At 38.8% G+C, this 15,424-nt stretch overlaps 2 protein-coding genes across 2 annotated transcripts; one reads left to right on the top strand and one right to left on the bottom strand.

Annotated features, from left to right (window-relative positions):
* Positions 1 to 35: 35 nt before the first annotated feature.
* Positions 36 to 3,341, bottom strand: vma12 (vacuolar ATPase assembly factor VMA12). The gene is made up of 6 exons (XM_029445646.1): positions 2,900 to 3,341; positions 2,073 to 2,146; positions 1,614 to 1,703; positions 1,210 to 1,252; positions 839 to 951; positions 36 to 601 (listed from the first exon to the last, which is right to left on the bottom strand). Exons 1-6 carry the CDS (start codon positions 3,081 to 3,083, stop codon positions 506 to 508), a joined length of 600 nt encoding a protein of 199 aa, XP_029301506.1. The 5' UTR covers positions 3,084 to 3,341; the 3' UTR covers positions 36 to 505.
* A 995-nt stretch (positions 3,342 to 4,336) lies between these two features.
* Positions 4,337 to 15,424, top strand: poldip2 (polymerase (DNA-directed), delta interacting protein 2). The gene is made up of 11 exons (XM_029446878.1): positions 4,337 to 4,559; positions 9,093 to 9,168; positions 9,474 to 9,571; positions 9,674 to 9,773; positions 10,121 to 10,196; positions 11,234 to 11,341; positions 12,140 to 12,276; positions 12,405 to 12,431; positions 12,544 to 12,669; positions 13,622 to 13,701; positions 13,912 to 15,424. Exons 1-11 carry the CDS (start codon positions 4,342 to 4,344, stop codon positions 14,024 to 14,026), a joined length of 1,161 nt encoding a protein of 386 aa, XP_029302738.1. The 5' UTR covers positions 4,337 to 4,341; the 3' UTR covers positions 14,027 to 15,424.

Consider the following 15,424-nt stretch of genomic DNA (forward strand, 5'->3'; position numbering starts at 1 on the left):
TACTGTCTATACAGCTACATAAAAAAAAAGTAGCATTTTACTAATGATTTTATTAAAACACAAACATATGATTACATGATCTGAGAACAAAATGGAATATTAAGTAAATTAACAGTTGTTGTAGGTTGTAGTTTGAAATAGAAAATAGCTGTAAATAAATAAGAAAATCATTCATATTTTGATTTAATTAAAAAGAAAGTCTGAGCGGGTGGAAGGTCAGATAAAGCAGTAGTATCTGACAACATCAAAGAACAATCTGCTTTGTTGTAATGTTCCAGCTTCCAGTTAGTGCTACTCGTACACTTTGTACATTATCAGTAACTTTAACCGTACTAAAGAAATTCCACCAATTTCCCCGTCAAATAAAAAGCAAAAAAGACTACAAGGTTTCCATGGCAAAGTGAGATGTCTGTTCTGAATCAGAGGGCTCGGTGGGCAGTTGCCAAAGTTCTGCTTTGAGGGCTATAGTTCATTGGTTTTGTGTGTCATCTGGTTTGCGTAGCCCCTATGGTTCCCCTAGTTCCCCCTCCATGGTCCGGACCAGCACATACAACTCAGCAAGCCCGACGACAGAGGCAGCAATCACAGCCGCTATTACTCGCTGGAGAAGAAGTGAGAGAAACAAAAAGGCAAAGTTGGGTAACCTGTAGGTGGATACAAACACACTTTAAAGAAGAAAACAATTCAATACAAAACATCTGAAAATACAGCCTCCAACATCCCCACCACAACTGAATGTGATACGTTTTAAAAAGGGAGGAGTTGTTGCATGGCTGTTGAAGTGAACAGCACTGCATGTAGCTACGTTTACTTAAGTGCCAATTACGTGTACTCTTACTGCTGCTGTGTCAGTGAACAGGTACTGACTGCCCATATATGAACAGGCAAAAGCAGCGACCACTGTGACCAGGAAGTTGAATATGGTCGCCACCACAGCTTTGATTGATCGCACTGGAGAGAGAGAGGGCAAAACAAGTTCAGAGGAAGTTAATCATTTGCATCTGCATATTAATTCCATACCCGATGTGTTAGGATCCACTAAAGTTTGGCACAATACAAGATGAATAAATCCATGTTTTTGTTATATTCACCACCATCTTGACACTTTTATAGTTTTCAATGTAATGCATATATAATTCAGCCTCTCATTGCTAGAATGTGATCATGTAATAAGCGTTTAGGTTGTAGTAAGATGTGTATCTCACTAACCTTGCCGTCCAAAATCTCCCAACGATCCATTGCGGTTGAGTTCCTGAAGACAAAGAAATGTATTTATCACAAAGTAAAATATGTGCAAAGATCAGCAATGCATTCCTCTGAAATGTTGTCAGAGTATGTTCCTTTATCAAAGGCCACATGACATGATCTTTAAAGCATCCTTTTGTCTCCACCTTTGCAGAAATGCTGTGGGTTTTAAGGCTGCATTAAGTCACACACTAATTAAAAATGAGACCATGTAAGAATTATATATTAAATGTATATATAGCTAAATATATTATAATATTTAGATATATTTCTGTAATACAATCTCAAAGCATGAAATCACATCTTGACCTTGATACACCAAGGATAAGATACAGATATTTTTAACGTCATTGTAAAGGAAAACATACCTGAGCGTTAACATTACGTGTGATTCTGTTGTATTCCTCATTGGCCAGTTTGGCTTTGATCCTCTCAAGACGTGCGACTAGCTGTGGGTTCTGGGAGAGAGAGTCACAATTTCATTTCAGTAGTTTGAAGCTTATATTAAGGCTCTTTATAGCTCACTTGGAAAGGATAATACTGTACTCAAAGAATAGAGGAATGAATTGCATAAATTGGGTTCAAAAGTAGTTTTTTTTTTAATCATATCAAAACACATTTTTATCTTGTCAGCTCTTCTCCACTTTGTTTCCTGCATGCTGTGAATACAACAAAACACTAATGGATATGTTAGATATTAATCGGACAAATAGAATATATATATCTATATATATATAGATATATATATATCTATATATATATATATATATATATATATATATATATATATATATATAAACTTAGGCGTGTCTATGGTTTTTACTTACTCTGGGAGGCTTCACAACCTCAGGCAGGTGCAGCGAGCCATCCTCCAACACCTCATGCAGGTAGAAAGGATGTCCTGGAGGAAAACAGTCGGAAGAAAGTATTATATATATATTAACATTACATATTACTGGCAGAAGATTATGTCAGAACTCTTTAGCATGGGTCTGCTAGAACTGGAAGACAGATTCTGTCTTTAATATTGATGACATTACATGAAACTATATCCTGGGATGTTCATACATTTAATAATATATTATACAGTAGCTAAAGTGTTGATTTGTCTTTAAGGACTAATAACACTTAAGAGACACAATCTGTGTTACTCAACTGTTCTCGTTGAATGAAATGAACAGCACATGCCTTTTAATGCTTCAAATTTAAATTTGCAAAGCCTTTCTATCAAGTGTTTAAACCCTCTGATGTCCAAGTCAGAAAACTGGCATACAATTATATAATGATGTAATCTTTTCACATTCACTGATTCACATTCAGTTATAATTTTTAACCAACATCAGTTCTGATCATAACTACTAGATATTCATTCATTTTTGGAACTTTAACTCTTTAAATATCAGTTTGTCAAATTCGAAATAAAATTAAATATATGATACCCTATGCACAGACAAAAATTAAAAAAGCCAAACAAATGTCCCTAGTGATGCATAAGGGTTAAATCAGAAATCAGAATATATAGATAAATCTAGGAAATATTGTACATTAGAGTGACTTTATTTAAAGGACTAACATATCTCTGATCTGAAGGGTAAAGTCTCCCCCTGACTCGTCTGGACTCAGTATCTTAACGTTAGTACAGTGCAGACTTTACCTTTGTCCTGAAGGTATTTCTTCAGTGCTCTCGCTGTACTGAAGGGCAGAGTTGTCGGTTCTTCTTTTCCAATAGTCGCCTCCAGTTCTTCTCTCAATGTCGGGGGCAGAGATGAGTCAGTCTTTTCTAATAACTCCGTCACCCTATTTCTGAATGTATCCCCGGCGACAAATGCCAAAGCCATGATTTTAATCCAACTGACTGACTGGAAGCCTGTTTTTATGCAATGCAGCTATCTAGATTAATATACCTTTTGTCAAGCTTGTCCTCAGTGAAACACGAGGTATCAGTTAACCTATTACTACAAGAAAAGGAGCAAAAACTACCGTTAACTGTTTATTGTTACACAATGAAGTTAGGCGTTTATTAGCTAACAACAGCAGCTAGAGGTAAATATACAAAACCATGTAAGCAGCCATGTTGTTTGCCTTGTGACACGATGACGTAATCGCTCATATGACCAATTGTGTGAACAGTTATTATCATTGCGCACTTTTTTAATTTGTCAAATATCATTCATAATATGTTTTAACTGTTAAAGTTATGGTATGTTTGTGGACAATAATGTTTTATTCCATTATTCAACTCGAATGTTGCTCTGTGCAGTACACGTGAGCTCCTTTGGTGCCTTCACGGTCTCCTCATAAACTCCTAAAGCCGAGAGTATGGACGTCGTCTCTAGGCTTCTGAAGAGCCGTTGTGAAACTCAAAGTGGGCGGCTCCGGCCGCATTTGTAAAATACACAATTGTTTTTTTTATTGCCTTCTTATTCATAAGGTTTCTTATCATGGTGCCATGTTGATGCAGTTCTTGGTAGAAATGCCCGACACTTAGTTTGGAGTCAGCCCATCTCTTCTTGAGGATGTAGAATTTTCCCATAAATAAAGTGTATATATTTTTTTTCTATTTCATAATAGAATCATCAATATTTAAAAATGTCCTTCAATAATGTTGAACATTGGACCAAAATATTCTGATATGCATACATGAACTGCAGTTTTCCCCACAGTCTTCACTGCTCTGCGCTGTTTGCCACTTGGCTGTGTGGTCATAGGTTTTAGTGTGGAACCTGTTGTTTCACTTAATCCCTAAATAATGATAATAAATAGTGGTAATTAATCCCCTCTAATTTCCACACCATAAAGATTCATGTGATTGTAAAAACGTGAATCTTTCAGATATTTGAGTTTGAGTAGTTATTGCTCAGTGATAGATAATAATAGCATTAATAATAATAATAATAATAATAATAATAATAATAATAATAATAATAATAATAATAATAATAATAAAATAAACGCAAGCTGGATCTCTTGTTGTTAAAAGCATTTACAGATGACAGCCAAATTCCGTCTCTTTTACATGCAAGTTTATTTTAAGCAGAGTTTTCGTAAATACGACTCTTCAGTCGTACCCTGAATGCAGCATGTACCCTAATGTAAATGCGTGATTGTGAGCGTGTCATGGCTGGAAAGATGGCGGCCTGTGCGTTACGCCGAGGCTTGATGAGCACTGTCAGTAAATACAACAAGAAACACGCACACAGAATACTGAGTGTCGTTAACAAAAGCAGCGGGTTTGATGTGTTCAGACCGCGGGTACAATGCCGAGCCTGCGGACTGCCTGGCGGTGTTCAGCAGAGGAGGTTCATGTCGTCACGGTAAGAGCTGCAGCCAGTGTCCTCCTCTGACAATGCTAACATGCTAAAGCTTTTAGCTAAGTACGAGCTCTCCAAGATGGCACCGTAAAGACAAGACACTGGCCACGTTGTTGTTGTTGTTAAGTAAACAGATGCCTCGAGACGATGTCTGCGTTATGAGTGTGGTGTGTAAACACGAGCTGACATTTAGCAGCAGAAATGTAGAAAGTACAGTTGTCCTCTGCTGTTCATTAGCTCGGAAGGTAACTGGCCAGCATGGATTGAGCAACGCCTGATCTGACTGCCTCCAACCTGCATGTTAAATCCCAAAAGTTAATTAACGCAGTAAGACCCACTCTGGAAGATTCTTATGTAACGAGTTTGCGACAATAAGACAAATTAACATTAGTGGCATTATCATAAGGGTGGGGGTGGCCTAGTGGTACAGCTTCCAAATAGAAATAAGATGGTTGTGAGTTCAATACCAGGGCTGCCACCAGTGTGCCCCTGAGCAAGGCACTTAACCCTGAGCTCCTCCAGGGAGACTGTCCCTGTAGTTAGTTCACTGTGAGTCGCTCAGGATAAGCGCGTCTAAATGACAAATAAAAATAATAAGGAGGTTAGACTGATGAAACAAATTGTACATTATCAATCATGGTTTACTATATTCGTATTTTATCTAACATTTTGTCAGTGTCTAAATGAATGCATTGTTGACAGAGGTTCTAATGTATCAATCACTTATTTCTTACATAGCACTTATACGATTTGACATTAAGTTACCCTATTGGTGCTTGATGGAAGCCCAGTAATTTTAAAGTAACAACTTAATCACTTAAAGGGATATCCTATTATGTATTTGCTAATAGATTAAGAAATACTCTATTTATATATTATATATATATATTATATATATATATATATATATATATATATATATATATATATATATATATATATATATATATATATATACACACACACACACACACACACACACACACACAGACACAGTACCAGTCAAAAGTTTGGACACAAAGCCTGGATCTTTTTAGGTAAGGCACATGGCACTCAACGGAGCTCCTTCATTTGCAAGTTCAGATCGGACGAATCAAAAGGCACAAAGTTACATTTTAAAAGGAAGTTCTTTCTCTCAAACGTAATTTGAAAATGTTATAGATCTTGTTTATGAACAAGACAAACATATTTAAACAAAATAAATAGTTCTACAGAATTAATAGTAAAGGCTCTTACCCAAACTGTTGTTGTTACTGTTCTAGGCCATGTTTGGTCTAATTTTTACAAATCATATCTTGTAAAGGTAAAACTAATTACAGCCTATTGCTCGTTATGATCAACAAAGCAACATTAAGAAATTATTTTGGGCAGATTCATGTTTTAAAACATTTTTACTACTTAGGAATGTATTCTTCTACTGAACTACACATGCCAACTGTATCACCGCGCAGAAGAAGAATGAGTAGATGCACACTTCCTTTTGCGAGCTGAAATGGTTGGCAGGTGTAGTTCGGTAGAAAGAAAATGGTTCTTATTAAACTGCTCAGAACAAGGTCTTTATGTTTTTTTTAATGATCTTGCATCACTCAAGATGCAGACTCTAGGTAGGTTATTGTGGTTTTCTGTTGTAGCCATTGCCACAATTAACCCACACTCCATTTTTGACTTGGAGTGCTGTATATATTAAACTTACCTTGCACGAGCAAGCAGTTTTTTTGCTTCACTCAGCCTGGACACGCGATCAGAGTTTTTAGACTTAGTGCTTTCATTAGTAATATGGGGACTGTTGTGGTGTACACTGACATTACTGATAATAACGTGGTAATTTAAGAAACCCGGTCGGATCATGACAGAAGCGAGAGGCAGAGTGTGTTTGTAAAATATATTCATTGTGAGATGAAGTTCAGGTGGATGCACATACAGGTGGGTTAGAGCTGTGGTTGGAGTATCGGCAGTTATGCAGCACCAGCTTGTTTCTGCCACTTTAGTTTATGTAACCTTTTTATTGTGTAATCATATCAGCAGTCTTTTGTCCAACCTTTCCCCAACATGATGACAGTTCAGTTGCACAATGACCTGGCTTCTCTCTCCCAAGTACAGAAAGCAAAGGATGATGTGAAATGGATGGTTCATGTGCTTATTGACAGGGCAAATTGTTGACCAATGTTAGCTGTTGGCTGAGGCTGGCCTTGTTCCAGGTTTTGCAGTGGGTTTGCTATATTTAGATCTGATTATCTCTGGTCACAGTGTATTGACACTTCTTAGATTCTTGCAGAGGTAGAAACAGAAGAGAAGAGACCATGTTAAATATGTTGAAGAGCTGCTAAGGCCATGCATGTGTACATTTGCATCATTTGATATATTTTATAGTGTTTTCTTTTAAAACTCAGAAATAATTAAATACTTTTTATGTGAATAACATTTAGTAAAATGTAAGGTGTGTTTAAGTGTCCAAAATACTTAAGTTGGAAATATGTTGTGCTGAGTTAAATGTCCCAAATACTTTTGTATTGCCATAAGTCTGATATTTGTTACATCAAACAAAGCATTTCTAGCTTGTCTTGAAGTTGTGCAATGGAAATGATTCAGAGCACCACCTCAGGGAAGCACACAGTTACTTGACAGCCTATGAATAGACACACGATGCTGACTTCAAGCATTGTTGGAAGCTCTTGATTAATTTCAGAAGAAATTCAAGAAAGAAACAGGCATGCTCTCTCTGTCCCAAATAGGGATTTCACGAGAACCGATACTTTGGAAAAAAAGTCGATGCCAAAATTCTGATCGTAGGTACCGGGGATCTAAAGACTAACGGCGTCCCGGCGACACCTTAAAATTTGAAAGGAAATGAGAATTTTTTAAATGTTTGATTCTGCCTATAGGCTTCTAAAGTACACAAGTGTGGCCGTGCACCCTGTGGCTTGTACTACGAAGCAGGATTTGGGGTTAGAGGTAATTTCAGGATGAACCCTGCTGGGTTTTCAGACCAATGACGGTGGTTCACTTCTTACTGGGCTAGATCCCCATGGTAATTTATGCTCCAGAGCAGGTTATGTTCCAGATAAGAGATCAACTCGTGTAAAAACAGCATCTGCTGACCAATCACAGCTCGGTGCGTGGATTGTTAGATTATACGAAGAAGTTATAGTCTATAAAGTCATAATCCAGCTAGAAGCATCAGTTTAAAGAGGCAGGAAGAAGAGCTGGTGAAAGATCTGCGAATGTGTAAATGAACAGGTTTATAATATCACTGCCCCACACAGGGCGCATATCTGACTATAATTACACGTGTGTATTCCGTTTAAATTACAGTGTTGCTTAGATATTATTTTATGCCGTGTATGACAATATTTTAGTAGACACAGACTTGTCTCATATCAAATCATATATATTTACTGATCAATGTAGTTACAATATACAGTGTCTATAGAAAGTCATCATACTCTTTGAAAATCTTTACCTTTTTGTCACTTTACACCCTGGAAATTAAAATGAATTAAATCTAACTTTTTTGAGCAGAATATACACATTAAAACCCTCATCATCAAAGCAAAAGATAACATTAAAAAAATTCTGGACAATTGTTAAAAAATAATTGAGCAGCCCCTTAGAGTATACCATTATAAAGTTGCTCAGGTGCAACCAATCAACTTCCAGATCAAACACCAGGCTGATTGCCCCCCACCTGACATCCATTGAAGTGATTTGGATTACTTCAGAATTAAACCAGCTGTTTCTTGAGGATTCCTGATGACTTTTACAACCCTGTTATTCTAGTTTTGCATTTATTAATTTTCTGAGCTGTCACCTTTTTTTTCATGTTGATGTTGTAAGGCTACATTTGTAAATAAAGCTGGAAAGTCATTTTTTTAATGGGTTTTGATTTCAGGCTCTGATGGCTATGATAATTTTCTATAAGCACTGGATAGTTATATTATATATCATATATTTTCACTTTGTGTCAGCTTCTTGTATTGTAATTAGGTTACCTTGTGATTTTATTCTTGCGCAATACACTCATGATAAGAAAATAACCTGAAACCAACCTACTGTGTAATATTAAATCCCACATATATCCACCTCATTAATCCCCACTCTTCATCTCTGTTTTAAAGATTAGCTTTGCAGGGAGCACAGAAGTATGCATGTTATTTATTTGAAGTGACCAGCTGTTGTTGTCAGTAATGATATGTAGTGTGTGTCTGTGTGTGTGTGTGTGTGTGTGTGTTGTTTCGAGGCTGCAGGCAAGGACATGGAGATTAGGTTGAATGATATTCCTGTTTGTTGACATCTGACAAATCGAGGTGTTTTATTCAATCTTGTCAAAGTTGTGATTGAGATTACGACTGAAGGGAGGATTTTCACTTCCTGCCGCCTCTTCTCTTCACACATGTGAGATTTCCTGATTTATGGACTGTTTGTCCACAGGATGTTGTTTTGATATCAGACTCCTTGTTTTGCATACTAACTTGTATCTTAGTTTGTGGTCACCAAGGTCCAGTGTGTAATGGTGTGGCCTGTATTTGGCAGGAGCAGGCCTGAAGGGAAGATTTTGGAGACAGTAGGAATGTTTGAGGCTGTGAAGCAGCACGGGAAATATGAAACGGGACAGGTAAGTCGCTTTCATTCGCCGAACAAACACACACACCATCACAGATTGGATGGTCCATTTCCTAGGGGCCTTATTCTTCATCAATCATTCAGTTCAATATGGGTTATTTTTGAATATTACTGTATTGTCCTTTCTGGTCTGTTAAGTTTTGATAAATCAGTAACTTTGTATTGTTATGATGGCACATTTTTTATGATCCTGTCGAATGACTGTAATCTCATCTAATTTCTTCTTTATTAAACCCTCTAGAGATATAATCTCACAGCAACTCATCTAATGTCTGCTTGTTGTTGTGCTCTCCTCAGCTGTTTCTCCACAGTGTGTTTGGCTACAGAGGCATCGTCTTGTTTCCCTGGCACGCCCGACTCTATGACAGAGACATCACCCCTCCCATGCCTGAAAGGTAAACCTCCACCTCTGGCTTCGGACTGTACCAACAGGCTTGTTTTGTGCCTTAGACTTCTATAACTGAGATCTTTTTGTACAACTTACTTTCTTCCTTCAGCAAACCTGAGCCTCCGGGAGCCCACGGCTCAAAGGAAGTGAAGGGGAAGACTCACACGTACTACCAAGTCCTGATTGACACTCGGGACTGTCCTCACATAGTAAGTCACTATACAGTTTGTGTTTTTTCTTTAGGACCACCAACCTTACATTACACATGCATCTTCATTTTTCCTAGAGATTTTTTGGAGGAAGTTAAGTAAGCAAGCAAGTTGAGATGATATTATGTTAAAACTTAAAAACAACAGATACTTTTGGAATTTCAATAATTAGTAATGTTGCCATTATTCAGTATATTTACTGCATAGAGTTAGTCCAGGTCTCACACTAATCCTCTATCCCTCGAGGTTAACAATTAACAGTAAGTCACAATCATTTTGCAACAAAAAAAACTAAATTCCCTTAAGTCAACAGTTGTGTGACTGCTTCTATGTGTTGTGTTCGACAGTCTCAGAGGTCCCAGACAGAGGCAGTGACGTTTCTGGCCAACCATGATGACAGCAGAGCCCTGTACGCTATCCCAGGTATGCAGACTGCTCAGGACACCACACTTCCCCCAGGTTGAATGCTTTGAGGCGGGGGATGGACAGGGGCCAACCCAATTAAACACTCATTCTTCCACCACACCAAAGTCCGTTCTCAAATTTAACACTTTAAAGTTTCTTTAATGCTTCTTTCATTATTTATCCGTTACTTTTCCAAATCCACATGAACCACTCTTGGTGTCGGCTTGAATTAGATCCAGCACAACACTCAATTTAAAAAGAAAAAAACATCACTTCTAAAGCTAGCTCGCCTGTTACTCCCGTTATTTTATTTATTCAAAACGGTGGTAAAGAACGCAGTTGAGTTTTCATTAAACCAACATGATGACTGGTGTGTTAACTGCACGCCAAGTCAATGAGAGCACACAAGGCCAAATTGCATCCTAAGTTACTATGTGACCGGTTGCTGACGAGCAACATGTAATATTTAAAAGGTTATATTTTTAAACAGAGTCCGGAGTAGTGCTCAGTCCACATTAGACGCACTGGGTCGACATTATGGCAAACTTCACAGAGAACAATGAGGGCAAACAGCATCACCCATCTGTTTTTACCGAGTGCTCAGCTAAAAAACACCCAATCTGTCAGCACGTGCGTGTGTTGTTAACTACGGAGTTTGTTCATCTGTCTCTTCTCTGCTCCGCGTGTGTGGAGAGGCTAAGCCCCGTACTCTGAAACACGAGAGCGGAGGGTACTAATGAGTGGTGCGACACATAAGAATGGATGAATATAGGGGAAACACTGGACCCTGTATAAACCATTTCTAACAGTTAAGAATGGGGCATTCATGACAAATGAAAAAATATGGAAGATATAACCGTCTTATTGAGGCTATGGTCCAGCCCAAAACTTACTTCCACTTCAGGATAAAACATTCAGATTCTCGCTCCTTAAAATGCTGAGTTTGATTCTACTCAGCAGTTTATCTCCCACAGTATATACAACTTCCCCTTTGAGGAATTAATAGTCCTTCTGTGTCTCAGCCCCATGTGACCGTGTGTCTTTCTTTCTTTCAGGTCTGGACTATGTGAGCCATGAAGACATCTTGCCCTATAACTCTGCCGAGCAGATCCCCATCCAGCACGAGCTGTTTGAGCGCTTCCTCATGTACAACCCTGCCAAATGTAATCCCGCTTCTGCAGTGTCACACAAACCTTTTACCCATAGCTTCACTACACAACCATGTTCATTCTGATGAACTAGTCATACTAGTATTTTATTCCAGGTTGAATATGTTTTTATAAGTAATAAATAATACATCTCTGTAAAGATGACATCACGTAGATCTCCGATGCAGTTGATTGATTTCTGTATTCTTTCAGTTATTTAAAGGAATACTTCATCCACAAAATGACCAGTTACTCACCCCGTGTAACCTTCAAATTCTTGAAGAAAACGTTGTTGTTCTCTCGTGAAAAACGGATGAAAGTCTTGATGAATTGAAGTAAATGGAGGCGCGTTTATCAACATCAACACATCCTTTTACAGTCTGTCACTTAACTCATGCAGTATAATCTAAGTCTCTTATCCAGTCGTATGCTCACTGCTCACCAAACGCATGCATTTTCACTAACCTTAGGATTTAAAACACTTCTCAAGCTTGTGTAGACACGTTGGAGTTTCCTCTGAAAGAAAGTTTTCTTCTCAGATTCAAAGTAACACGTGGTGAGTAATTGATACACAAATGGTCATTTTGTGGATGAGATATTCTTTAAATAGCTGTGGTGGTTGGTTTTATAGTTGTCTTTTATAAGCCAGTATCACCACCAGATTCATAAAGTAATGTATTTCCCTGATTTACAACAAGTCGTGTAGTTTCTCCTCTGGTTCAGACCTGACTGTTGGCAATAACCAGTGACATTGTAGAAGTAACAGAAACTGTATTCTCAGTCAATGTTTGTGTGCTTTGTCCTCCTCTGTAGCTCCTCCGTTCACACCCAGAGACACCCTGAAGGCGTGGCAGGATAAGAACCACCCCTGGCTGGAGCTCTCAGACGTCCACAGGGAGACCACCGAGAACATCCGAGTCACCGTCATCCCCTTCTACATGGGCATGAGGGTAAATGACCAGCGCTTTGAAGTCATTTTGGGTCTGCCAATCAAGACCATGGCCTGCGGGCTTCTTGTTGCCTTTTTCTCTTTTGGTTTGTTCTGTAAATGCTGATGGGAAGTCTTTCTAATTCTCAGGAGGCCCAGAACTCCCATGTTTACTGGGTGAGTAGCAGACGTGTGGGGAACATCATGTGGAGTCCACAAGGACAGTCACTATGGGACGTTAACATTGTGTGTGTGTGTGTGTGTGTGTGTGGGGGGGGTCTTCCTGCAGTGGCGGTACTGCATCCGTCTGGAGAACATGGGCAACGAGGTGGTTCAGCTTAGAGAGAGGCACTGGAGGATCTTTAGCCTCTCAGGTACCCTGGAGACCGTCCGGGGACGAGGAGTTGTAGGCAGGGTTAGTGCACACACTCACTCTCGAGAACACCTTGATGGAATTCCTTCAAATTTGGCACAAAAGCCCACATGACTCAAGGATGACCACACAAAACATATTTTTGGCCATAACTTAAGAATGAATATGCTAATTTTGACAATTTAAAAAAATGTCCATTAAGATAAAATGATGAAGTAATGACATTTCGAACAGACATGGATGTAAACTGCAACTTGACTGGCAAAGTCATACAACTGCGAGGATGTAGTTCTAGTTTACTTTGTGAATTGTATATTTTGATACTTTTTTAATGTCTTTAATAATAATAAATTGAATTTTTATATAGCGCTTTTCAAACCTCAAAGCTGTTAAACCAGGGTTTCCATTAACATGTGCCTCCACGTGTCCTGGAAGATTTCAATGTCCAGGACACGTGAGAAATTCCGGTCAAATATTATCTGTGTAGTTATTGAGTTTAGAAACTATCGATAGACAGGCTATATAAAAAAATGACAACATCAAGGCATGCAGATTTATCATATTTTCCATTCACACAGCAGGTGTGAAAGCGGTGCGTAAGTGACTGGTATGCACCGCGGAGATCTGCTCTACAAACGTAAACATAGTCCGGTTGTGATGAGTGAAGCCAAAGTGGACATTATGACCGAAGAGATTTAAATATGTCAGACTTCACTTTGGATTTTATCATTAGAAAAAAACTGTAAATACGGATTACGAAAATCCCGAGTTTAAATATCCCAAATTTAACATAACTCCATAACATCCATACTAAATACTCTTCTTAGGAAGTCCAGGGAATTACACAATACATGTTATCAGACGGCAATTATTTTATCTGCAGCTAAGTGCGCTTTGAAAAGCACAGATTTGTGTAATGTGTGTGTGTGTGTGTGTGTGTGTGTGTGTGTGTGTGTGTGTGTGTGTGTGTGTGTGTGTGTGTGTGGGGTCACAGGAGCCGGTGTTGTCTAAAGAACAACCAGCCTTTCAGTACAGCAGCCACGTGTCTCTACAAGCCCCCAGTGGTCATATGTGGTGAGTTTGCACAGTCTTGCATCACTTTGCTGTTACACAAATCACATCCCATATTCTGCTATTTGGTTCTTCTTCAAAGGCTTAACGTAACGTTTTGACTTGTTAGTCATGTCATTTTTTAAATATGCTCATGCCAATCTGCACAGTACTGTTTTTGTTGTGCTCTGTCACTAATTTTAATATTGTACTCTTTCTATTACTTATGATTAGGGGGACGTTTCGTATTGAAAGGACTGATGGCTCCCATTTCGATGTACGCATTCCTCCTTTCTCCCTGGAGAGCAACAAAGACGACAAAGCGCCCCCCGCTGGCTACACATTCTAACTGCGAGTAGTCACCTCCCACCTGAGGCCGTGACACGCCGTCAGACCTGTGGTCAAGAATGGTCCTTCCCTCTGTAACATCGCCTCAGCCTTCAGCATAAGACGAGGGAGAGTCGGGTTATGTGAAGGACGAATTAAGCATTTTCTACATCATCCAAACGCAGGCCCGCCTTGGCCTTTTCTGTGAGAGTCAAAACAGCAATGTGTCATTGATTAAATCATATAGAGAAATCTTCACTACATGTTGTGTGAACAGACACGCACAGTCAAGTGGAGGAGCGTTGAGAGGTGGGGAGGGGGAGTCGATGTTCCCTTATGTTGCACATGTTGTGCATCCAACAGCTGAAATTCTGAGCAGGTTGTTTTTATTTCCTGCTGCGCTCTGGGTTCATGAAAAGAGCCACAGCTCCAGCTGAGCTTCATACCGAGGCCTCAGTTGGTAAGTAAGCCATCACTTAAACTATATGTTACAAACTCCTCTTTGAAATTATTGTTTGAATTTATGAAAACACGACTCACGACTTTTATCCCAGACCTTGTTTTACTGTCATGTTTTTAATTATGCCCCATCACAGTTTAGTTATGTCAGACCTCTGGGCCGCTTATGAGAGGGAAATGAGATGGATTGTGAGCTGCTTATAGTGCTGAAGTTAGTGTTTTACAACATTATAACGCAGTGGGTGGAATAAGGTTTGACACTCATCAAAAGAAAAGACTTTAATGTCCAAATGAAATGAAACCTCTACAAATAATCTTGATTTAAAATCAAACGAGATCTTTTTATATTCAACCTCATGTCATTTACTAGATGCATCTTCGGCGGTCTCCCTCAGTAGGTGCCCTCTCATTAGTCCTATTCTCTTGATCAATGCTTCCAAAACTGGTAATTCTATCCGCATGTGATTCAATGGTGTGAAAGATCAAACTAAAAGTCATTAGGGGGCTGAATACTTTTGAGTAGTGAACTGTATGTGTTGACAGACAAATAAGAATCCCTTCTTTGCTGGAGGGAAAGGAGGAGAGTCAGGTCTTAGTAGGCTTTGAATAACAAATGCAGCACACCATAAAGTAATTAAACCGTGTGTGTGTGTGTGTGTGTGTGTGTGTGTGTGTGTGTGTGCGCGCGCGCGTGTGCACGTTATTTATTCTCTGCTCTCTGTAAAAACCAGAATGAAGTCTTCATCCTGTACACACATGCTGGGTGTTGTTCGTTAAGGCTGACTGTTTGACTTCACGAGATCAGTGACCAGAAACGTTCTGAGCCTAGCATTTCTCTCTAAAGAGAGGAAAGAAATCTTTTGTTTTTCTAAGTGACTTGAAACAACTATGATGGTTGAAATACTGTAAATAGAGATGTAATTAAAGGCAAAGCAAATAAATGATACCTTTTTGAAAAGTA

This window comes from Cottoperca gobio, chromosome 13 (assembly GCF_900634415.1).
Source record: "Cottoperca gobio chromosome 13, fCotGob3.1, whole genome shotgun sequence".
Lineage (NCBI taxonomy): Eukaryota > Metazoa > Chordata > Actinopteri > Perciformes > Bovichtidae > Cottoperca > Cottoperca gobio.

Bases quoted from the DNA above. Each gene is read 5' to 3' on its own strand.
- poldip2 (XM_029446878.1), top strand. From the start codon at position 4,342: ATGCGTGATTGTGAGCGTGTCATGGCTGGAAAGATGGCGGCCTGTGCG. The intron at 9,169-9,473 runs GTAAGTCGCTTT...TGCTCTCCTCAG, and splicing joins GGAAATATGAAACGGGACAG to CTGTTTCTCCACAGTGTGTT. The intron at 9,774-10,120 runs GTAAGTCACTAT...TGTGTTCGACAG, and splicing joins CTCGGGACTGTCCTCACATA to TCTCAGAGGTCCCAGACAGA.
- vma12 (XM_029445646.1), bottom strand. From the start codon at position 3,083: ATGGCTTTGGCATTTGTCGCCGGGGATACATTCAGAAATAGGGTGACG. The intron at 952-1,209 runs GTTAGTGAGATA...CTCTCTCTCCAG, and splicing joins GGGAGATTTTGGACGGCAAG to TGCGATCAATCAAAGCTGTG. The intron at 602-838 runs GTAAGAGTACAC...CTTCTTCTCCAG, and splicing joins TGTTCACTGACACAGCAGCA to CGAGTAATAGCGGCTGTGAT.